This window comes from Epinephelus moara, chromosome 18 (genome assembly GCF_006386435.1).
Source record: "Epinephelus moara isolate mb chromosome 18, YSFRI_EMoa_1.0, whole genome shotgun sequence".
NCBI lineage: Eukaryota > Metazoa > Chordata > Actinopteri > Perciformes > Serranidae > Epinephelus > Epinephelus moara.
Window position 1 is genome coordinate 22,447,709 of NC_065523.1, and position 24,654 is coordinate 22,472,362.

General features: G+C 44.4%; 1 protein-coding gene across 5 annotated transcripts in view; it reads left to right on the forward strand.

Moving 5' to 3' along the window:
* The window catches only part of LOC126405136 (BAH and coiled-coil domain-containing protein 1), a 75,886-nt gene extending 58,963 nt beyond the window's left edge, over positions 1–16,923 (forward strand). For 2 of the 5 annotated variants that reach the window (XM_050068703.1, XM_050068704.1), the window contains exons 11-25: positions 2,596–2,710; positions 3,022–3,256; positions 3,399–3,593; positions 5,112–5,285; positions 5,420–5,700; positions 6,740–6,820; positions 7,302–7,431; positions 7,538–7,652; positions 9,071–9,146; positions 11,889–11,997; positions 12,141–12,257; positions 12,362–12,511; positions 12,985–14,225; positions 14,390–14,626; positions 14,732–16,923. In XM_050068703.1, coding sequence (XP_049924660.1) covers positions 2,596–2,710; positions 3,022–3,256; positions 3,399–3,593; positions 5,112–5,285; positions 5,420–5,700; positions 6,740–6,820; positions 7,302–7,431; positions 7,538–7,652; positions 9,071–9,146; positions 11,889–11,997; positions 12,141–12,257; positions 12,362–12,511; positions 12,985–14,225; positions 14,390–14,626; positions 14,732–14,941 — 3,466 coding nt within the window. In that variant the 3' untranslated portion in view covers positions 14,942–16,923. The remainder of the gene's footprint in view (positions 1–2,595; positions 2,711–3,021; positions 3,257–3,398; positions 3,594–5,111; positions 5,286–5,419; positions 5,701–6,739; positions 6,821–7,301; positions 7,432–7,537; positions 7,653–9,070; positions 9,147–11,888; positions 11,998–12,140; positions 12,258–12,361; positions 12,512–12,984; positions 14,226–14,389; positions 14,627–14,731) is intronic. The other 3 variants (XM_050068707.1, XM_050068706.1, XM_050068705.1) reach the window with 3 other exon arrangements.
* The last annotated feature ends 7,731 nt before the right edge of the window (positions 16,924–24,654 follow it).

The following is a 24,654-nucleotide window of genomic DNA, read 5'->3' on the forward strand; positions in this document are numbered from 1 at the left end:
CTTCCAATCTAATCAACACTGACGTTAATTATATAACAGCATAATGTGCATAATGTGTCAGTTTTGTGTATGTCTGCTTGTACAGAATATTTATGCATGCTTGAAATATACCTAGAACCATCTCATTAGGCTTCAACCAAGCTAATCTTAAACCTCAACCGCATTGCTGTAGTGCATGTTGAGCTTTTGGGGGGTGAACTGGCTGCTGGCTGAGGTGGGGAAGCGAGGGGATGACAGGCAGAGGATGTAATTAGAGTACTGTGAATTCTCCTGTAATCTGTCCCAGCAGTAGGAATGTGACACGCCACTGCCATTACAGCCCCACGGGGTCGCTAGGGGTCCAGAGGATAACATGATGGTCAGACAGTCCAGGCACTCAGAGATAAGCTGACATTTAGAGCTCTCATACAAAATCCATGTGTGTATGAGAGAAAAACAATTAGTGCAATAAAGTGAGCAGAGCAACGGAATAAAAATAAAGAGGGAGACTGATAATAGAGGACTGGAGGATATTCAAGAAACAAGGGCCCTACATTATGACATTTAAAAAAGTGCAAGCGTCAGCTTTTGTCAAAACAGGGGTGCCAGCGCTGTTTGGCGGAGGTTGGGGAACTGATAAACCAAAAGGGTCTGGGGGTGAAAGGTTTCCTGTCAGGCTTCAATTAGCGTTGTCATCAGGGTTTGGAAAGGCTTAGAGCACTAAATGTCACCTCGCAGCATTCCCTCTCTCTCCATCTTCTCTTCTCCCTCCTTTTCTCACTGTGGTTTCTGGGCAACGGTCCACAGTGTTCCCAGCTGCCCCTCTGTGGTGTCACCTCGACTCTCCTTCCACCCATGTACCCCTGCCCCCTCGCCAGGCCAGCACTGATCGGAGTGGGGATGCTGATGCCGGGTGACAATGACACCCAAATGAAAGGGTAGCGGGCTGCTGCCCTGCAGTGTAGTGCAATGGAGGGAGGGTGGGTGCTGACATGGGGGTGGTGGGGTGGTTGTGTTAAAATTTGAGCCACAGCTCAGGTACTTTAAGGCAGCCAGGGTGTGCTCTCTTTTGTTTCTGCAGATGTGTGTGTGTGTGTGTGTGTGTGTGTGTGTGTGTGTGTGTGTGTACAATGCAGCAGAAAATGACATGTCACATCTGAACAAGGAACAGGCAGGCTGGGGACTGATTAGCCTCATGTTGCGTTACATGGCAGGGTTATGTAAAAGCATGTATTGCACCTGCCACTCATGCTTCTACGAGATGCTGACACTTGGGTGCTATGATGGAGGGCAGTGGGTCAGTGGGTAACAGCCCGGCCTTTTAGTATCTCTATCCTTTTCTTATTTTGCATGAACAACAGAGTGTGTGTGTGTGTGGTGGTGGTGTTTTAGTGAGCGATACATTCAAGCCTCCCTGCCTGCACATTCTATGCATCTGTGCAATTAGGTATGGATGCAGCTGTGCTCATGAGCATTTATACAGGCACTGTTTGTTTTTGTGCGCGCCTGTGTTATTCCTGTGGGTAGAGCGACGGGGTCCTTTGTGGTGCTGCTTTGATTGGGGGAAGGCTGGAGAGAACTACTGCTAGCCAGCAAACCCTGCTAATCAATTCTGTTTAATTAGTCACTGTACGCTCAGCCCCCCCCAGCCCCCCACTGAGGGGAGGGACTCTGTCATATTGTGTTTGTCAGCAGCGGAAGGCGAGCCGTGGCGGGATCTGCCTCACAGGGACAACTCACACTTCCCTGCCACCTCTGTCACTCTCCTGTCAGTCAGCGGGCAGACAGTCCCACTGCCCGACAATCGCCTTCACTGTGTTACAGATGCACGCTGACACACTCTTGATTGTGAGATCTACACACAGCCGAGGCCGTACATGCAAGTTCCGTGTTCACACAAACAAGAAGCGCGCACACATCTGATTCCAAACAATGTGTGGTTACAGAATGGTACGTCGTACAATACGCAGACAAAGGACTAACATGAAATGTGCTTTATTTATCTACTTCACATTTAAACCCTGCTGTAAATGTGAGTGATTTCCGAGGCTGCATGCACACGAGGAGAGGGGAAGTTAATCTTTTGTTTGAGCATGGCCTGGCTCACGTCGGTGTGGTCTATGGGCAGGCTTCCAGAGGGAAATTCAAGGGCATTTGGAGTGGTTGGCCTGTGATGCTGCTCAGTGTAGGGGAAAGAGTGTGCCACAGTGATATGAAAATGCAACTGTAGAGCTATGATATTCGCTGAGAACAATAGAGCCGCATACAAATGCAATGCCTTCCAACCATTCAGTGTATCTTTCAAAGCTATGCAGTGCTTCACAGGCTGCACAGACACTCCCTAGATAAAGCGTTAAGGCTTCTTATGCCACACTGCCCTCAAACAATCCCAGGTTCCTTGTTAGATCCCATTTTTTTCAAGTGTGTGGTTCAGACACTGGGCTCTCCATGTCCTTTTTTGTCATTCTGTTCATCAGACAGAGAAAGGAGACTTATTAGATCCCACAGTGAGGTGACTCAACTCTGTTTTCCCCTGTGATGTCCTACCCCCTCTTTTTCTTTCAAACCACCGCCATTCTTCTCTAATGAATGCCTCTCCCTTGTTTTGACTGGCAGGTCGATAGGGGCGGGGCTTGCACTGTCGCCTGAGGACCTAGGAGGGGGCGGAGACAGCCAGAGAAGGAAGAAGAGGCTGTCCAGTCGAGGCTTTGAGCGACTCAGCAGCACACAGGTCAGGGTCCCCTTGTCCTCCTCCCTTTTGTCCTCTATGCAACTAGAAATAAAAGAGGCCACTCTTTGTTTCTTTGCGTTTGATATATTCCTTTGTTGCACACTATTTCTAATTAGGTGCTACCCTCAGGAGTCAAATCCGCTGCTCTCCATATTAATATCTTTATCATTGGGGCTTCTACTGTTCCTTTTTCTTCTCTGTGTGTGAGCAAACGAGAGCCCTCTCCCTCTGACGTTCTGATGCTTTTTGCGGCTGCTGTGACCGGGAGTGTAACTGGCTCTCTTCGGCTCTCTCATCTCTCTCTGTTGCAGCAGATAAAAGCACAGGGCTGCAGAAAAAGCAGTCTTCACAGCATGCCCGGCTCCAAGCTGGCCGATGATGTGACTCAGCTCAAACAGAAAGCGCAGGGTAAAAAGATTCTCTCAGGGACGGGCTCCAGGGACAAGGAGGTTTCGCCCTGTAACTCCAACCCCAAGCATGGACACAGAAGCCAGGGCACAAGCAAAGCAGAGTCCAGGCGAGAGTCTGGGGGTCAAAGTGACACAGGTAGTTACTGGCAATCCCTGCCTTGTGCCTCATGCTGTTTTGTTTTAATAAGCACAGTGCTGTGGTTTCACTTTCATATTGCTCAGTCCCTAAAGTCCCACTCTTAATATAGATTTGTGATTGGGTTTGCAAACTTTCTCAGCAGCCAGTGTGGACAGTGGCCCTCAAGAGAACTGGGCAGGACTGGTGCACCGTGGACGTAAAAAGGGATCCACCGCACTGACTCAGGGTTCCTCCCGCCTGAGCCAGCCCAGAGCGAGGGTTCTGCGTGGCCATAGACAGGAGGCGATGGAGGACGGAGAGAGCTCCCCTGCAGAGAGTGACTCCTCTGATCAAGGTGAGGCAGCGACCACTGAGACATATGCAGTGATGGGTAATAAAACTGGCCACAGCAACCCAACACGGCTCAGTGCTAAACAGTGTCTTCTCAAAATAAGAAAGATGTAGGCATGTTTTCTGGTCTTAGCCCTTTCTGTATGAAGTTTGTGTGTTTTTCTGTGTTCACACTGTTGACTTCTGGGATTTGTCCTTCACTCCAGCCAAGACAGGCAAGTAAGGTGAACCTGGGTCTTGACTATTTACAAAAATGTTCCCTGTATGATGGAACAGTCATATGTCAAGGGTATTTTTGGATGATGAAGACTCTATAAACATTCGACTTGTTTCAAGTTAAAAATAAAGAAACAGCTCCTGATATAGGTCACATCCACACTAATATTTTGAAATTAAAACAATCATGCACACAAGCATTTTGGCACTGTTTCAGAAATAATCTCAGTGCTGGGGTAAACAGGAAGCAGATTGTCTACTCTGCAGCTGGTTGCTCAGTTACTGAAAATACAACATGGATGGCGAAAAGTAAGATCAGAGATTTCTTTGCTCGGACCAACCACAAGGTGGATCTGTAGAGAAACACATGACTATGAAGCGGTTAAGGTGGCAGAGAACAGATTGGGAGTCACTGCAAAGCAAATATGGCAACATATTAGAGCAGCAGCGTATCTATAGCTGGAGGACGCCATGGAGTAACGTTACCCACACAAGATGAAATCACAAAAGGTAGCTGTATGTTTTGGCTTGACACTGTAACTGATAAGACCCAATCGGAAAGCAGACGTGGTTGTCTGCCTCATCATTTTTAAAAGTCTCCTTTTCCGCCTGGCTCCAGGCTACAAGGCGACCCAGAGTTTTCAAACTAAAACCAGGTCAGCAGTGTTTTCAAAGGTCTCTGTTTTAGGGGTTGTCGTGTGGAGACTAGTGTGGATGTACCCCAATATCGCCAACACATGGAGTCAGGTATCCTCTTACATCAAGTGTGCCTTTTGTGAATTTGTAAATCACTTTAAAGGCAATCAGAGGTGAGAAAATAGGTGTTGATGAATGTCTTGTAACGGACGGGGGTGTGCAAGGACATTCGACACCTCAGTGATCGGCCTTGTTGGCTGGTCCGGGCCTAGATGTACAGCCACAGCTGCGGACACTTGCCTGTGAGAGGCTTTGACAGCCCTGGAAACTAACAGACTGGGTCAAAGAGCTGCTTGAGAAAGTGCAGTGACAAACACACACACACACACACACACACACACACACTCACTCCTACACTCTCTTGCACATTAGTTCTATGCATGTGGGTTCACACCAGGAAATACCACCGAGGCAAAGCACTTCATACATCATTTCTATGAACAGTTAAACTATTTACTTAAATGCTAATGAAGTGCTTGTGAAATGATGGGGAGTAAGTTAAACTTGGTTGGTAATGACTTAAAGAGATGGACTTGATAAGCCATGGAAGTTCATAAAAACCTACCTAATAGTAGCATCTCTGTGCTGTATTGTTTGTCATCTCCTTTAGAAGATGAAGAAGAGGAAGGCAGTTATGATACCGATGAAGCTCAAGACTACAGAGCCCAACCCCTCAGAGACGTCACTTCTAGCTCGTCCGTGACAGGTCCGAGTCCCTCATCTGTTGTAAAGCTGGAGGCCAATCAGAAAGCCAGGAACAAAAAACAGAGACAGGAGCTTTATGGTAAGACTGTCCTTTGAACCTCATTCATAAGTCAACAAAGCTGGCCCACATCTTCATAGGAAGCATCTGTTTTGTGTTTCTCCTCCTGGCTTGTTAGCTCGGTCTAAATCTGTTTCTCTAATTGAACTGCACAGGCTCCCAGAGTCTGTCTGGAGCAGAAGGTGAGGTCAAAGTGAGGAAGCCCCCCTGTAGGCTGGGCCTGGCCACTGCAGTCAAAAACCGCCATGAAGATCACCGACCCGAAGGGGTTAGAAGGCCATGTGGACCCAGGTCAAAGGAGCCTCGGTGGGGCAGCCTTGGGACCAGAGGCAACCGCTACCGGCGGAGCATGGGACTGGCCACCTTCCCGACCACCAGTGAGAGGCTAAAGAGGGCGACCCGCAAGAGCACAATGTTGAGGGGAGCAATCAATAAGGTTAGCAGAAAGTATTTTGGTATATATAAAAGTTATGTTCCCTCAAATGAATCATTCATACCCTCAAAGGACTAAATTATTGCCTAATATGATTTCCATGGGACAAGTGACCAACGAATCCTCCTGAATCTAGCGAGATAAATCCATGCAGATGCGTAGCCATGCCAAAGTTTTGCTGGGTTTTTAAGAGCAGAGCAGAGCAGGGGCGGATTATGAGACAACAAGTCCCTGGGCCCAGACATGCAGAAGGCCCCACCACCTCTCCAACTTAGAAGATGGACACACAGACTTTATTGTTGTTTAGCCTCTTTTTGTTGTTTTGTGCTCTTTGTAGTTGTATCACATTTCTCTTTGTTGTCATATTGTGGTCATTTTGAGTCTCTTTGTGGTCATTTTGAGTCTCTTTGTAGTTGCTTTGTGTCTCTTTGCAGTCATTTTGTGCATCATTGTGATCGTTTTGCCCCCTTCCATAATCATTGTGAGTCTCTTTGCAGCTGTTTTGTGTCTCTTTGTGGTCATTTTGAGTCTCCTTCTGGTCGGTACATAGCTCCTTGAATGATATTTCGCAGGTTAAGGCCATGGGGGCCTCTGACAGGTTGAGCCCCTGGGCCTGTGCCCTGTAGGCCCATTCAGTAATCCATCCATGGAGCGGAGCAAAATAAAACAAACTACAATGTCAGGCCAGATTAAGAAGACATGTCGATTTGGAACAGCCTCAATAGCAGCATCTAACTTAACTGTAGCGCTTGCCAGTGTTGTTAGTACTCCTCACTGCTTTCGGCACTGCTTGACAGTGGCATTTTAACTAAGAAACCGAAGTTTTATGTCATGATGCCAGATGAATCAATGAACTCGACCTCAGTGGAGTAGGTGGATTCAAAGGTCTGGACACAGGCAAAATAAATTCTTATTTTGATCATTTATGTGCACGTGTTCCTGCTTCCCCTGCACTTGTTGGGACCAGAACCTGAGTGCCTGTGGAGATATATCACACTCTCACCACCACTCACCTTGTCTACCTTCTTGTCGACTTCAACAGAGGAGAAGTTGCTGGTCAGTTGGAGCTACATCTTCACAGAATGAGGAGGGCGGCAGGGGACGAAGGAGCAAGGACCAACAGGTACTAGACACCGTGAATTTAGAAAGCACTCAATCCTCACTCAGGAAACTAGGCACATGCAAACCACCAAACACAATTCAGTTCTACAAAAATGTCTTCGTATATTCTATTAACGATTCTGGTGATGTCTTACTGTCCTAGATTTCTCACCCTGAGGACCGTTACTGTAGAACTATTAAAAGTACTTAGCACATCGCACATAGCCCAACCTCCTGCTGAGTAATCTTAGGGGAGGAGAGGATGGTAGAGGAGACGTGGGAAGGGGGGCGGCTCACACCTTCTGCTGTGACAGAGTGAAAAAATGGCTACTGGTACAAGATAATGCAGGCACTGTGAAGTCCCCTGTGGTTAATTGCTACTTTGAGTAGCATGCTAAACAATTTCCCCTTTCTTCTATCACACTTTCCGTCTCCACGTTTATTTTTTTATCCATCCCTGTACCATTTATTCTTCTGTGCGTCCCTTCTGTTATGTTTTACAGCCAAAGGGACGAGCAGTGAGTCGGCTGCTGGAGAGCTTCGCGGCCGATGAGGGCTTTCAGATGGATGGCAGCAGCTTCTCAGAAGAAGATGAGGATAGCAGCCGCTCATACAACAACAAAAGCCCTGAAGGTAAGACATAACTCTGGGTATCTTTTACAACAGCGTTTCAGGCAGCAGGTAGACTCAATGATGTTGTGAAATATTAAATGTGATGTTTGCTTTTTTCCTCACACAGTTCCCAACTGTGTCCTGACCAAAGAACTCTTAACTGATGGACTGAAGGTGCTGATCTCCAAGGAGGATGAGCTTCTATATGCTGCCAGAGTCCACACGCTGGAGATCCCCGACATGTAAGCAGTGGTTCAAGTGATCAGTCAGAGTTTGAATACACTGACTGTGTGTCATGTCAAAACCTTAAAGAAATACTTCATTCTCCAAATGACCATTTGTTTATCAAGTACTCTGTTCATTCATTCATTTTCCGTAACCGCTTATCCAGTTGGGTGTTGCAGGGGGGCTGACATTGAGCGAGAGGCGGGGTACACTCTGTACAGGTTGCCAGACTATCACACGGGTGACACATAGAGACAGACAACCATTCACACTCACATTTACTCCTATGGCCAATTTAGGGTCACCAATAAACCTGCCATGTCTTTGTACTGTGGGAGGAAACTGGAGTACCCACAGAAAACCCAGGCTCAGCACAGAAGGGCTCCCCCATCATGGGTTTGAACCAGGAACCCTCTTGCTGTGAGGTGACAATGCTAACCACTGTATCACCGTACCGCCCCGATTACTCTGTGTTGCGCTGAATTTCTGAAGACAACTTTGTATTTCAAGTGAACGAAGAATCCAAACATGCAGAAAAGTCCTGATGAATTGAAGTCATAGGCGACCTCGTTTAATAACAGCAAAACTAGAGCATAGATTCATTTCACTCTCTGAACAGTTCCCTGTTGCAAAGGCCAGTCTGTCTAAGCATACGATTAAATAAATGAGACTTGGATTATGCTGCTGGAATTGTGTGAGAGTTTGTTAACAGATGTTTTGACGTTGCTTTGCTGTTTAAACGCAACAAATTCATCAAGAATTTTCTGTTTTTGGATTCTTCGTTCACTGGAGGCCTGCGGAAAAAAAGTTTTCTTCAGGAATTCAATGCAACACAGTGATTAACTGATACACAAATGATCATTTTGGGGGACAAAGTATTTCTTTAATCAGGTTGAAATCGAAGTAAGGATGATGCATTTAATAGAGTTAGATTACTTCAGTCTTTCAAATTACAGTAACATGTTTTACACCTTTTTGTCAGTGCTTAATCTGCACATGTGCTAAACCTCTATGCAGAAGCTGATATATGGCTAGAATTGTGGGGAAATGAAATTAATGAATTATCCTTGAGGCTAGCACATCCCTTCAGACATCAAAACACCATAAAATAAATCATGCATACAAGGTCTATTGGGGTAGGCATCTTTAGGATCATGAAAAGACAAATTTTGCGTGAGAGGACTAGAAGTTACCATCAGTACCCAAGTTTTTGCCTCTTTTTATCTCTCTTTATGTCCTTCCTTCTCACTGTACAAACCCCACATTGTCCCATACCTAGCTCTGAGTATCAATATGGCTCCTCCGGCTCAGGCAGCAAAAAGCTGCTTTAACAACAGCAGAGTGGGAGTAACATATGACACGGGAGCCAAGCAAGCATAATACAAGCATCTGAAAATATCTTTCTCTTCTCTCTCTGCCATGCTGTTTTCTCTAGCTTCAGCATTGTTATCTATGGTGAAAGAGGAAACCGCCCAAGAATCTATTCATTGGAGCAGCTGCTACAGGAAGCTGTAAGTTCACCCCGCTGCACTAAAACACTCTTTGTTACAGGAAAAACCATCACTTGTTTGGTCTTCTGGGTCACTCAACACTTCTATTTCTCTTAAATATCCCTCTCACCCTCTGCAATTCTCCATAGCATCCCAGCCTCTCTGTAGCTCTGCCAATCCCTTCATTTTCACTCTGTCAACCTCCCCTGACATTCTCCCAGGGTCACTGAGGCCATCTAAACCTCTTAAATGCATATGAACATATGGGAGGCAGGATCTTTGGGTTTGTGTGTATGTGAGTGTCTGTGGATGTCCATTAAACCACGCTCGGTGTGTGGGTGGGATAATCCCGCTAACACCTGGATCCATTCATGTTTTGGAGCTTAAATGGAAGATGACGTGAACTTCACACCCTTGCTGCCACCAAAGCAACAGACTTGTTTAAAGGCTCACATCGACAAAGACACAACAGTGTATGAAGAGAAGCTGGTCCAAAGTGTAGGGCTATCCAGCTTTTGTAAGACATGTGTCTTTATTTTACAATAAAATTGTATACTCGTTGTTTTTTCCAGTTGCACCTGGGTGGGGTTAGGATTTTGCTTTTACCTAAACCACAAGACCATTTGGATTTGTGATTCTCACTCATGTTAAGACACAATTACAGTTTATGGAAGTCATCCATATAATGAGACATAATTATACATTAGAGAAACCACAGCACATTCTTGGCTGGTGTTCATTTGCATTTAGGTAAAATGTGCTTCCTGGTTTGCTTTGCATCCAGACTGGAGTTTTCATCGCTGGTGACCTTTGTTCCATTTTTTTTTTCTACTGAGAGGATGCCAGGTCACCTAAAGCCACCGTCATACCCACATCTTCTCCAACTGTGGACAAAAGTCTTCTCTATTGCCAGACAGAGCAGAGGAGGTTGTGTTTGCAGACAATGGAGCAGAGTTTAACTGGCATGATTGTGCCTTGGATTAATGGCTTTTGCTGTCAGTTTAATACGGGCAAGGAGAAGCTGCCAAAAGGGCATGATGACTGTCCTGGGACCCCACTTAGAATAGTTTTGTGATCATATTTCATCAAAATTGTATAAATCTTATTATGACATAGAGGTTATCACAACTTTGCATGAATTATAGACTAAATCTAACTGAATTTCCTGTTTGTTATGTTGAAGTGCAGCATCTGTGCAATTTGAGCTGTTTGCTTCCTCTTGAAAAAACAGGCAGACATTTTCACTTAAAGTCATGAAGCATTGCTTACATTTCAATAAAGCAGGATAAATTATTAAGTAAATATAATGATGAAATGTGAAACCCTGCATTTTTGTTCACCTCTGTGTTTAAAGCTAACTGAAATTATTACATCACAGGTGCATAGGATTTAATTACACCTCCTCAACGAACCTAATTGAAGTATTTTTGTGCAGTATTAGTATTAAATCCTTTCCTGGGTTTAGACCTCGGAAACCACCCACTCCACCAAGTTGACTGATTCGTCTGGCATTGTGACATGAAACAGCGGTTTCTCAGTTGAAATAAAAAACAATCCAGTGAGAATTTTAAGATTAGCCAATCAGCACCACAGGCAGGACTAATGCCATTGTTAATCTCTGGGCCGCCAGAACCAATGAGGAGTAATAACGACAATGGCAACTCTTATGGACAAGCTAGAAGCTGCTATCACAGCTGTTCTAAATCAACATGTCCTCTCAGTATCGCCCGACATAGTGTGTTTTACATGGCTTTGCTCCACACCTGGCAAAACCAGTGTGTTGGCGAAGCTACACATCAGTATGGACTTAAAATGACGTTAGATTCAGATGGATATGTTCATCTCTGGTGATTGGCGAGGGAAAATCAAATACCCCTCCTCCACAGAAATCAGTCAGAGTTGAGGCAATGTCAGACTGAAAATGGAGAAAAAGTGCAACGAGCTGACAATTCTGTCTGATATCAGGTTGTATAATTCCAAGTACACTCATAAAAGAAGTCTTACGTGTTATATTGTTTAAATCTCCCTAAGTGTTACCGTAGCATTTAACTGCCCACAGGATCAGTGTTCATCAGGTGCCTGTTGTTCTGCAGTGGAAGATCACAGATACATTAGTCCATTTACTATCTGACCTCCACTTTATCCAAGTGAGCTCACTCATACCGATTCTCCCGGCAGTTCCACACAAAGCACTTCTGGCAACTTTAGTCTTATTTAAACACTCATCAGATAGCAGCTGGTCCTAATTATGCCACACTTCCACTTTCTTGTCTTTTAAATTAGTCCCAAAGCCATTTATTTGACTCTGACACCAATGCCCCGATTTTCACCGCGCTCCTTCTCCCTCCCCCCATGCACACACACACCCACTTCCACACCTCATCAGTCAAAGGGTCCCTCGCCATGGCAACAGTAAATGAAAGCAACCTGAAAGAGCCCCCAGTGAGTGGCGGATGCTGGGGCTGCCTGCATTGTTGGAGGGAGGATCTGGCAACCTGCAATCACAAGCCCTCTATTCAGGCCCTCTTTAGTATTACTCAGCAAGTCAGGATTTACTGCATCATGGCTTCCGTTCTTTTCAGCCCTGACTGGCACATTGGCATGAGATAAGTGCCGCTTGGAAACGTGGCACAGTGGCTGCCCATGCACAATGCTCTATGGCTCTCACACTGTTTGTATGTGTGCGTGAGTGTGTGTATGCATGCATGTCTGTGTGTGTGCAGCCTGTAATGAATCTTAATTATGTTTTGGTCTGGCCTTCAGGTCCTGGATGTACGGCCAGAGTCGGAGACTGTGCTCACTGAAGGAACCAGGGTGTGCGCTTACTGGAGCGAACGCTCACGCTGCTTATACCCAGGCTATGTTCGCAGAGGTGAGACATCAGCTTCTTCCATCCCTGTTTTCCTGTGTGTCCTTTCTATCTTCAACTATATATTTAGTTTTATGTTTACAATCATTTTTAGCATTTGCTAACTTCCCTGCTTACCCAATGAAGTGCATTTCTGTCTGTTGCAGGTGGTTCATCTGATGAAGGGAAGCAAGGAGGGGTGATGGTAGAGTTTGATGATGGAGACCGAGGGAAGATTTCTCTCCCAAACATCCGCCTCCTGCCTCCTGGATACCAGATTCACTGTGGGTGTCTTCTCTCTGTGTTACTGCGAATTGTCCCTTTCATATTGCACTGTATTGTCTACTTGTAAGTAAATGCTAATAATCTTCTGCCCCTTGTCCTGTAGGTGGGGAGTCATCTCCTGCCCTGCTGTTACCCAGCGAGACGACAGCCAAGAAAAGTTCCAGTCTGGAGCAGGCCCCCATCAGTGACAGACCATCTGACAGACTCAATACATTCATCAACAGCCAAACAACTGTTCACAAAAGAAGACCAGGTAAGAATTAACCCTTCAACCTCTTAATTTCTCCTACAATTGATGGCTCGCGTCAGCCCCCAGCAGTAAACGGAGGGCAGGGAGGTGAGCTTACCATTACCATTGTTACCAGTAAAACTGAGACTAAGAGACTCCGCTGGATCTGGAGTGAGAGTCTGTCGAATATCTATCTTAAAACTAACTTTATTGCAGCGTGGCAGCCATGGTTGGCTTGACTGCAGTTCTTTGGACTGGACTGGAATCTGGAACAAGAGATTTTCCTTTGTATGGGAGCATGCACAGTCTGCTATGCCTACAGTCTGCACAGTCACATAAAAATGGGCTACACGCAGACGTCGATGTCGCACGCCTGCATTAGATTGAACAGTTTATTTGATACAACTGTTAAGTGAACAGTATGTACAACTGAGACAGCCATGTTTCATCATTTGCAATGTATTGCTAAAACATGACACGTGTGTTCCTCATTTTAGGGAGACCAAAGGGTTCTGGGAAAAAACAAAAGCTGCAGCAACAGCAGGCTGAGAATGCCAATAAAAATCCTTCACCTTTCCTGAGTTGGCCTTCATTGGGCAACACCAGGAAGAGGTCATCTGACAACCTGTTTCAGCTTAATGGGACACCCAGGAAGGCCTTGAGAGGGACAGAGGATGACCCGTTCCCCTTGCCTAGGACCCAGCCACTGGCTTCCACCCCAGCCAAAGGCCTTTTCAGCAGCAGCTCCTTTGAGGTGGACTCCTTCAGCAGCATTGCAAATGGCTACTCCTCCTTCTGTACTCAGTCTACAGGGCAGAGTCCAGGTTTATCGTTGGGCTCCAGAAGTGGGCTGTATGGCCAGAGGCGCAGGCAAGATGAGCTAATTATGCCAAGGAGCAGGAAGTCTGGACAAGAGTTCCTGGTCAAATTAGATCATGAAGGAGTGACATCCCCCAAAACAAAGAACAGCAAGGCTCTGCTGTTGCGAGATGGATCTTCCAGTGTGGGTGGTATGCCCAGGACAGAAGCTTACTCTCACCCTGTCCTGCTGGTTAAAGATAACAAAAAGGGTGGTGCGTCCAGGGTAGAACTTCTCCTGAAAGGAACAACACCCCAAAGAAAGCCCTCCTATTCTCTGCGTCTTGATGAATATGGGGACTTGGGCTTCAGCTCCCACAGAGAGTGTCACAGCTCTTACTCTGATCTTGAAGATGATGAGGAAGAGAGGAGGAGGGCTGCACTGGCTGCAGCCTCAGGTGGACTAAGGACGGCTGGCCGCTTCCTGTCTCGTCTCTCTGTCTCTTCCTCGTCCTCTGGTTCTTCAAGCTCCTCCTCCTCAGGCTCTCTGTCCAGTTCCAGCCTGTGTTCCTCTGACAATGATTCCTCCTACAGCTCAGAGGATGAGGACAGTTCTACACTGATGCTTCAGAGTTGTCTGTCTTCCCACCGGGGGCTCCTGCAACCCTCTGAACCCTCCACTTCTTCAAGGCCGCACCAGCACTCATTTGTGGCCAAAGCTGTGGCTGTTTCCAATGCCAAAGGAGGCCCCCCTGACCAGGTCTCCAACAGCAAGTCCATGAAGAGGAAAGAATGCACCAGCTCCCCATCTAAATCATCTAAAGATTTTGTGAAGAAACCTAGGATGCTTCCAGATGACACCTCATTCATTCCAAGGCCCAAGATGTCTGCGTTCCTTTCAGGACGACAAATGTGGAGGTGGTCAGGAAACCCTACACAGGTGAGAATATTCCATCCATGTTTCTACTTCATCAGTGTAGCAAAGATTTGTCCTTCTTTTCTCTCATAATATCAGTTAGCTTAGAATACTAAACCACTAAAGGTCAAGAGAGGTAATAATAATCATTATCAAACAAGACTGATCAAAGTGTCTGTTTTCCACAGCGGCGAGGTCTCAAGGGCAAGGCAAGGAAGCTTTTTTATAAGGCCATTGTGCGAGGCAGAGACACAGTGAGAGTGGGAGATTGTGCTGTGTTCCTCTCAGCGGGACGCCCGAACCTCCCATACGTAGGTCGAATTGAGAACTTCTGGGAATCCTGGACCTCCAGCATGGTGGTCAAAGTCAAGTGGTTCTACCATCCTGAAGAGACCAAGCTTGGCAAGAGGCATCGAGATGGCAAGGTGAGTCATGATGAAGAGTTACAACTTTGTGGAGACTGTTGCCATTTGTAGCATAGAACGTTCGCATGACAATGATGCAACTAACCCTGTCTTTTCCTTATGCAGCATGCCCTGTACCAGTCATGTCATGAGGATGAGAATGACGTCCAGACAATCTCTCATAAGTGCCAGGTGGTGAGCAGGGAGGAGTATGAGTGTCTGACTCGCAATCAGAAGCCGAACAGTACCTCCCCAGACCTCTACTACCTGGCTGGGACGTACGACCCCACCGCTGGTCAGTTGGTCACTACTGAAGGGGTTTCCATCCTGTGCTGAACCTCCGTGAGGACACTACTGAAGGACTCCTTTGGAGGAAGGATAGAAGTCTATGACTGTACCTACAAGACCCTCCAGCCTGGGAAGACAACAAGTGTTCCTTGGGTACGTCTCAAAGACCCATGGACAAAATGTCGGCACCAAAGCAGGGCTGTCTGAGGTTACACACTGGAGTCTATTGGCGTCTAACCTTTGTGGAAGTGAAGGGGGATGTCCATAACTGGTTGATCCTTTCTAGAAGAATAGCAGGAGGTCTGGGTCTTCCTGGGCATCACAAAATTCAATAAGTGGCGTTTCGATCGTCCAACTAATCTCTTTGTAATGGATGTGATAGACAGTTTCATAAATGGTTTTAGGACTCAAGCTTTCAGCTCCTATCATATGTCACCAAAGTAGAGCTGAGAGTGAGTTTGACTGTGCAAAATACCATGAGGCTGAATAGTCTCTGCGGACCAATTCTATAAAGGTAGCCTTACCTGAGGGAATGGAAAAGAAAGCGAGGCATGGGGCTCTCCCTAGACCTCTTCATTCCAGGGAAGTTGAAAACATGTAAAAGATGTAAAGTTGATGTCTGTAAATATTTTTGAATTTTTTCCCAATCAAGCCATACACTTCAGTACCTCTCACCTGTCTTAACTGTTCAGGTGTACATTGTACAGGTCAATTATTGTATTGTTGTCTGTTGTCTATATGTACATAAAAGCTATTTTATATAGGAGTTTATTGTATATATGAGATGTATCTTTCCATGTTTGCGATTGATTTATTTTTATATGGGTGTAGAATACATTACATCGTTTTTCCTTTGCTTTGGGAAGTCAAGATTGGAGATGTTAGTGTTGCACTGCATATGCCCTGCTGAGACAGACAGAGACAGACAGACAGAGCACAAACAAAGACAGAAGGATTTAGTCTATAACAGGACGAGAGACTCGCTTTCTGAGAGAGAGGGGTCATCCTGTTTAAAAAATAGGTCAAGTGGCTTTTTTTGTAAAAGTGTTCTGTTACTTTGCATTTTTTGTTATCCTATTTTAAAAACACCTTTTTATTTATGTACCTCTCAGTTGGTCATCATCACGAGGCAGATCCCACTGGACTGCAATCACGGGTCAAAAATGATTTAAGATCAATGATATATGAGTATAACATTTTGACACAATATTTGTGTGTGATGAGTGTCCTGGCATCACTATAATCATGTCCACACAAATCAATTTAGAACAAGACTGGGTCTTTTTTAATGAAAATGTGTTATATGAATGCATAGTTCAGCACATTATGACCTACAAAATACCAAAGTGTCTTTTAAATATCTTTATTTCCTTTATTTAAATTTAACATATGTCAAGCACCTGTACTGAACTCAAATCAGAAATCACTGGTAACTTATTGTCCTCCACTATGTGCATATATATTGGCTTTGCATTGTGACAATGGTTTCTTGCACATGTACCTGCAGTTTTGTTTAGTGCAAACATATGCAGCAAAAGGCCACCTGGGAGTGAGACTATGAAGGTCAAGGTACTGACAAAGAAAGATGTTGAGTACTGACAATTTGTTGGAATTAGTCTATTTTAGTTTCATCAGCCATCTGTGTCTATTTTGTACAGTACACGCACATACTCGATGCTAACTGTGAAGGACAATCAGATTCACAAAGCAATGGACATAGAGTAGGTTCACTCAATCTGAAAATTTACTTAAGTTTATTTAATTTGTGCCAAGTACATTTTGTCTATATTTTTTTTGTCTTGTTTGATATGCAATCCTGAGTATTCTTTGTTCACAAAGTTTTATTTTGTTCGCCAACATTTTATTTATTGTCAATGTTGCTGTTTGTTCATGCCAAGAGCGCTTTATGAGAATGTGACATTGTTTTTCTTGGTGTGATGTCGCATTTGCATTTCTTAAATAAAACTGGTCTTGTAGAGGCCATCTAGTGAAAAGAAATAAAGCAACACTGGATTCTTCTCATCCACAAACCTCTGTGAATTAATTCCAGTATTCTGGCTGTGTCCTCTTCATCTCACCGCACCTGCCATCTTACTGCACCTGCCATTTCCCATCAACGCATTTATGTTAAACCGTTTTGTAATGACTACAATATTGCCTTTGAAAGACAGAATAAATTTAATTATCTCATCCAAATAGGACAAACAGGCAGACAATTTTACCAAAGAGGCAGAGTTTTAAGAATAAACAAACCTAGTCCAAGTGCACTGGAACGTTTTTACACAAGGTGGTTTTGGTGGTGTGTTAAAACTAAAGGGGGTGGGAAGAAAAACAGGAAGTTTAGAGGTTGCCTATGAACACAAATGGAGTAATTAGTTCAGGCAGAGCACTTAAGATGTACATGTCATCAGCTGATCAGTATCATCTGACTATAACTATCACCAGGATGTCAATAGGGCTGCAACTGATGATTATTTTTATTACCAATTAAGCTGGAAATTATTTTCATGATTAACTGAATAATTTCTGAGTCTATTACATTTTTTAAAAAATGTGAAAAATGCTCAAAGTGATGTCCTCAAATTGCTTCCTTTGTCCAACCAACAATCCAAAACCCAAAGAATCTTCATTTGTGATCACAAACAAAAAAGAAAAGCAGCTAATTTTGACATTTAAGAAGTTGAAACCAGCAAATGTTGGACATTTTTGCTTGAAAAAAAAGAAAGAAACCAGTATTTGATTATCAAAATAGTTGGCTTTTATTTTCCCCTATCATCTAATTGATTACTCGACTAATTGTTTCAGCTCTTCAAGTCTTTGCAGTGAAGAGCCTTAATGACAAACTCACATTTATTCTTTGGATTATTTGTGCTGCCTCGGCTGCCACTGGTTACATTGTTTATTCCTACCTTTATAACACAGCTGATTTCTCCCTTAACCATCCCCCAACCTCCACCTGTTATTACAAGACGCGGCGATGGCAGCTCTTCCGCTTGTTGTGCATTATGTACATCACATATCTCATTTATATGTATGTGCGGGGCTCTGTTCTTTTATACCCCTCAGGGAGTTTTAATGTGCTCCCCTTAGAATTTTGAGGCTACTTGGATTCATTTGTAAAGCACCATCAAGCACAAGGCCCCCTTTTCTGCCAAATTCTTTTATTTGTTGCGATAAATCCTTTGATGTAAGTGTCTCTGGCTGAACTAAGTTTATGTGAGCTTTGAGTTCCTTAGTAAATAGAGACAGATCTGTCACAGCATCAAATAAAGCCTACTGGGTTTAGCTGCCAAGCTCTGTAAATATGATGTTGACTGATTCAGAGATAGATGTGAATTTTTGTGATTCATGATAAAGTACAGTTGCTTATTTTCTTTTTAAAAATGAGCTGGTTCTTTGTCAGTGTATCTGTGAGATAGGCCCAAAAGTTAACTTAAATTACCATTTGGTCCAAAGCCCTTGAAGAAGTCTGACAGCATTCAGTGTGTTAATGTTTGAAGATTTGTAAATGTGTAATTTCTGTATTTGTGCTGCATTTTTTTTTTACAATTAAATCTGTGCTATAGGGTCGAGAATTTTTATAGATTTATAAATAAATATGACAAAAAATGTAAGATTTATTCAAATTAAATGTTTGTTTCTGATCAAAATAAAGGGATTTATACAGACATTTTTCACATCTCTTAAATGAAGAATAGATGTAAAGAAGGGCGCCCTCTAGTGGGACACAAAACACACTACATCACACACAATTAGCTTGCAGACAGCTTATTTTTCCTACTTTTAAAGACACAGTGTTGTATGGTGTATTCTTTGTCTACAATAGAGCACAAACTGCCAACAACAACATGAAACCTTCTCCATTCAGAGCCTGGAGCAGCAGGTACGTGCCGCTATCGCACAACATCATCCATAACCTACAGCATCTGTCCATTTGCATACATGCTCATCAGCTTTGACAAAGCCAATCTCTGTAACCTGAATCAGTGAAATAACCACTGGCTAGGCCTGAAGGAGACACAATATGGGTCAGTGACCTTTCTCTGCAGGCCCAGGGGTCTTTTTGTCCTGCGTGGAGCCCGAGTGCCGCCACCCCTCCCCCTAATGCCCAGACAGGGGCTAATGGGCACATCAGTCATCTCCAACAGCGGCCCAGTGAACACAAACAGCTCTGTTTACCACCACAACCTTTTGTGTTGACTATGGCCACTGCCCCGTGTCTGAGCCGTGGCCCTTCCTGCACCGTCAGCATGGGGGTGGACTCACCACTGGAGCTGGAGATGGGGTTAAGAGTGGGTGTGTGGGGGTCTGAAGGTTATTATCATGTTTTGAGAAGGTTTTGCTTCATTACTCCTCTGTGCTCGGAGATACAGAGTCAAGATAAGATTCATCATGGATCTAATGGGGACAATTTAGGTTGCACTTAAGATGTTTTTGACAAATTACACACTCTGAATCAAGCCGAGCAAACATGCAGTATCCGTGGGAAAGATAAGGTCACTAAAAAATGTCACTGCACCAAAGTTTTCTCTTGCTTTCCTCATTTAGACTGCATTTTAACGCCTATTACCTGGATTCTGTTCCCCCTCACTCTACAGAGTGATCCGCCCGCCTTGCTTTTCAGTGCCTGTCTGCTTCAGCTCGCCCAGCATCCAGACTGTGTTGCTCAGTGTCAACTGGAGGAATGCTTTCCTGCACAAATATCTACACCTCATAAATGTCTCGCCCTCTGCTCGACCCTGTCTGGCCTCTGACTGCGAGGGGGTTGAGCAGGGGACAGACAGCCTGGTGTGTGTGTGTATTTGGGTCTGTGTGTGTGTGTGTAGCAGGAGGGTTGAGGTGAGGTCCTGGGTCTTAACAAGGTGCTGGGAGAAGAGAGCAGGACAAACAGATCATTCAGATGCTGACTGCTTCTGCTTAAAGGGCACTAAAGCCCCGATCATTCGTTTTTGAGAATATCAAATGTGGAGCAGTTACAGCCACTGTCGAATAACCTCAACCGTACTGTATGCAGGAGTAACACCAAATCTTTCAAGCAGTGAGGCAGAAGTGCAGCTTTGGCGTGAAAAACATCATTAATGTCGACATTTGGAAGATTGAGACTTATAGATGAGAGAAATATGGTTGTGTAGATAAACAGCGTAAATGCAAAATCTGGATGGACCTCATGGTAAACAAGACCCCATCATTTTATTTAGGGACGAATGAGTCTTCGAACAACTTTAAGTGCATGACACCTCCAAAAGCTGAAACTGGGTGCACGTTTACAGCATGCATAATGGAAGGCTTTCAGAGGTGACTTGAATGCTGAACCACCTGCTGTTTGCAAATGCCTACACTTCCTCCCAGGGACTAATGCATACCCCTGAGTTGCATAGACACATATGCCAACACGCTCGCTAACTGTGCTGTGTGTTGCTTGCCGTGGCCCGGATCCAGCCATGCCACCCCTAATCCATTTCTCTGTTGCTCATTATTAGTGGCTTGTAAAGATTCTGTATCAGCTATGCTAAAAGAGCTTTTCACAGTATTACATGGGATTACTGTTGCTCCTCGCTACATATGTTGCTCACAAACTCTGATGTAATATTGCCACCCTGCTTGCATGGTGCTCGCAGAACAACAAATACATGACTCATTACCAGGGTCTTTTTTTGCTCTTTTTTGTTAGTGAGTTAATTTGTGTCACATCATCTTTCATCTAAAAAATTTCCATATCTCTCCTTCTGTTGTGTGATACAGCCGTAGTGTGTCCATGAATGAATGAACGAGGAAGATGAAAAGAAAGGAGATGTCTAGTTTAGTGGTCCACTCAGGGGCATTTTTTCCCAAGGAGATTTAATAGTCACAGCTATCTCAGATATGTATCTGGCCTAAACTGCTCACTCATAACGTATTAACCCAGCTTGGCAGCAATCACAGAATGCTGTGTAATCAGGGGATGGATGCAGTTTGTAAATGGGTCTCTGAACCCAAAACATCAAATCTGCCCTAGCCTCAATTTTAAGCACATGACCTTGCTGTAAAAAAAGGCAGAATATGAGTCGAGTTCAGCAGTCAGCTGAGCCCCTCTGGATAAGGCTTGTTGTAACTTGTGGCTCCTAAATCAGCCTCACCACCTACATGAGTCTATGTTTGCAAGACACTATCAAATATGAATGTCTTCCTGTGTCCGAAACGATGCTGTGCCAACAGCCACAGTTGTTCTCTCTCTGTCCACAGTACTCTGCTGACCCAACAGCAGGAAAAGTTACAGCCTGTCATAAAAGGGTCAGGCGCCTTCTCATGCTATTCCATTTGTAAGTGCAGGACAGCTGGAAACGCTCTTTATCTCTAATAATAAAGAAGGCCTTTGGTCCTCTTAAGAGGGAGATCAGCTGTGAGCTCAATTCATCAGTAGCTCCCAAAATCTAATCAAATTAAGGCATGTAGATGATAATTAACCCATAGGCTAATATTAAGATTTCACGTTTGAAACTGGGATTGGTCTCAGGGGTGGCAGGTATGATTCTTGCCTCAACTCTTGTCTCATAAAAATATACAGGTCAGGTATTGTGTGGGAACCTGAGGCTGGAGTAGAGCATTACTGCTCCATTCTTTCACAATACACCCTCCTTTCTCTCCACACCCTCCTGTGTAGTGCTGTTTGTGCATTCCTGTGTCGACAACCCCTCCGTCTAGTTCTCTGGGGTGTTTACCCCCTTTCACGGTAGCAGGGAAGCAGCTCCCACCATCCCATCTCTGTTTACATTGCTCTTCTCCTCTATTTACTCTGTGCTCCAGCGCCCTGGCGCACCGTGCTCCAAACAGCTGTTCCATTATGGAGAGAGCAGGCGCTTCAACTACACAGTGCTGCCACACAGCTCTCTCTGACAGCCCACCATGGTCGCTACCATGATGACTGCCTGGCTCCGCTGGCACGCCTTCCATTGTTGCCATAAAGCTCAGTCTCCTTCAATGCCAGAGTGGCTTCTGGGCATAGAGTCAGCCGGGGCAACTGTCAGAGATTGTCTTCAAACCGCAAGACAAATTTGCCAAGTTCAGCTTTTGATTAAGTGTCTCTGTACGGGATGCAGTTCTGTGGTGATTTAAACAAGCAGCAATCATATCCAGATGATCTAGAATAAACTGCCACAAACATCTTTACAGTGAAAAAGGGCTTTTATAGTGTGTCATTACAAAACCGTCAGCATTTTCATCATTTCGGCACATTTTCTGTAAGTGCCCTATATATCCTGCTTCTACATGACATCATCCATAGAGGCCATTATCCCACAGAGCGTGATGATCCTTCCTCTGAAACGCTTTGCCTGGCTCACACTGTCAGGTGAAAGAAAGACTATTGTCTAACTGACTGCCTTGGGGTCATGCTATACCATGAATCTCCAGTGAATTATTTTTACCCTTTGCATGTTCTTTTTCCTGCTGGTGTGCACAGCTGGTGCTGAGTCAGGAGACAGGAAACCTGGGAGAAAGGCCACCAAGCATCCCCAGGCTCCCCGTGGACTGCTGCAGGGCCTTGTGGCTACAGGGACAGGAGACACTCCATTTATCACAATACAATAGCTTCTGCTCAGGGGCTGGCAGAATATGGACCTGTCTGGGTCTTTATGTTCCTTCACATGCACACGTGCGCATTTGTAAACTGGCATCAGTGTGCGTGTCTCGTCACCTCCTGTTAAGGTGTGTTTGTGTATGCGTGATGGGTGCTGCATATAGCAAGACGTACAGTGTCTCCTCAAATATGAGATGATTAACAACATCAGAAGTACAGTAAGTCACACATTTAAAGGGACAGTTCACCCACAAATCAAATACACATATTTTTCCTCTTAGCTATTGTGCTGTTTATCAGTCTAGATTGTTTTGGTGTGAGCTGCCGAGTGTTGGAGATATCGGCCGTACAGATGTCTGCCTTCTCTTGAATATAATGGAACTAGATGGCACTCAGCTTGTTTTGCTTAAAGCACCAAAAATACATTTGAAAACTCAACAGAAATGTGTCTTCCCAGAACTCATGATCCAGTCAGTCAATATAATCCGCAGTTTGCTGTAAGCAATTTCATGTAGGAACTATTTTTTTCCTACTGAACCACACCTGCCAACCGTATCACTGCACAGAAGGAAGCTAGCATCTACTGCTAGCTCACCTAGCACCACTGAGCTAGCTAACGTTACAGCTCAGCTGAGGAGGACGCCATTAATGTTTATATCTCATGCTGTCATGAGCCTCTTGTCCAGAGTACTTTTTCTAGAGTAGTAGTAGATACATGCTTCCTTCTGCGTCATGATACGGTTGGCAGGTGTAGTTTGGCAGAAAGAAAATAGTTCCTACTTGAAACTGCTCAAAGCAAAGTCTGTGGATTATCTTGAGTAACTGAGTCATGATTTCTGGAAAGAGACATTGCTGCTGAGTTTTTCAAATGTATTTTTTTTGGCGCTTTGAGCAAAACAAGCCAAGTGCCATCTAGTTTCATTATATTCAAGAGAGGGCAGACATCTCTATGGCTGATATCTCCAACACTCTGCAACTCACACCAAAACAATCTAGACTGATAAACAGCACTACAGGTAAGAGGAAAAAATATATATATTTGATTTGCGGTGAGCTGTCCCTTTAAAGAACAGGCGCAAAGCAATCTCGTCCATTAAATAAACAGTAATTGGGATCTAAGTGATATGAATGACAAAATGACTCAACTCATGCTGTGGTTACGTGGCGCAAAATTCAGCAAGCACACCACTGATCAAAGGGCTATAGATCTTCCTCCCTCTCACTACCTGCACCTCTTTTGGTTTAATTTGTATGTGTTTGATCAGATGGTGTGGATAAAATAATCGCCTCAACCACCTTTACCCCAACTTCCCTGCATCTGTCCAACTGAATTTGTACATGCTGCATTGATATGGTACAAATTAGTCTGAATTAGGGCCGGGCGATATGGACAACATCAATTATCACAATGTTTTTAACCAAGTATCTGGATATTGATATTACGACGATAGTGTGGGATATTGGTGCTTTCACACATGGACATATTTGATAAATGATCATCAGTAATGTGTATTTAATGATTGGTGGGTAAAGGCAAATAATAGAAAAGCTGCAACAGTCTGGTAAGTTACAGTATTGCAACCCTCAAAACCAGGAAAATACACTCTGGATATCTCAATCTCATATCACGATATTGATATAATACCGATATATTGCCCAGCCCAAGTCTACAATTACACAGTGTGGGTATTTGTGTAGAAAAGTGACCAGGACGCCAGTAAAGCACCCAGACGGAAGAATGAACTCATAGCACATTTTATTAACAGGGAGGGCTGATCTATTGTGAGCGCTCTCTTGTGAAAGCTTCCAGATAATAAAAAAGACAGAGAAGAATTTAGAGAGAAAAAAGAGGAAAATCTCTCCTGTCCTGAGATACAGGTGGTCGAAACAACTGGTACTCTGTCGCACATTCTCCACAGACCTCTCAGGGTGATGAAGGCACATGCGTGCAGCAGTTAAAGCTGCCGCACACACTCACTGACACACACACACACACACACACACAACCTCTTTCTCCTAGCCTCGCTCTGTAGTAGCCTCACCCACGATGAAAAGGGATATCAGCATGTATAATGGCACGAGTGGTGAGTGAGCGTATTAAAGAGAGAGACATACAGAGGGAGAGACAGAGCATGAACTCATGCATGCATGCCTGTGTGTGTGTATAAAAGTGCCAGTCATAGCAGGATATAAAAGAATTCTGCCC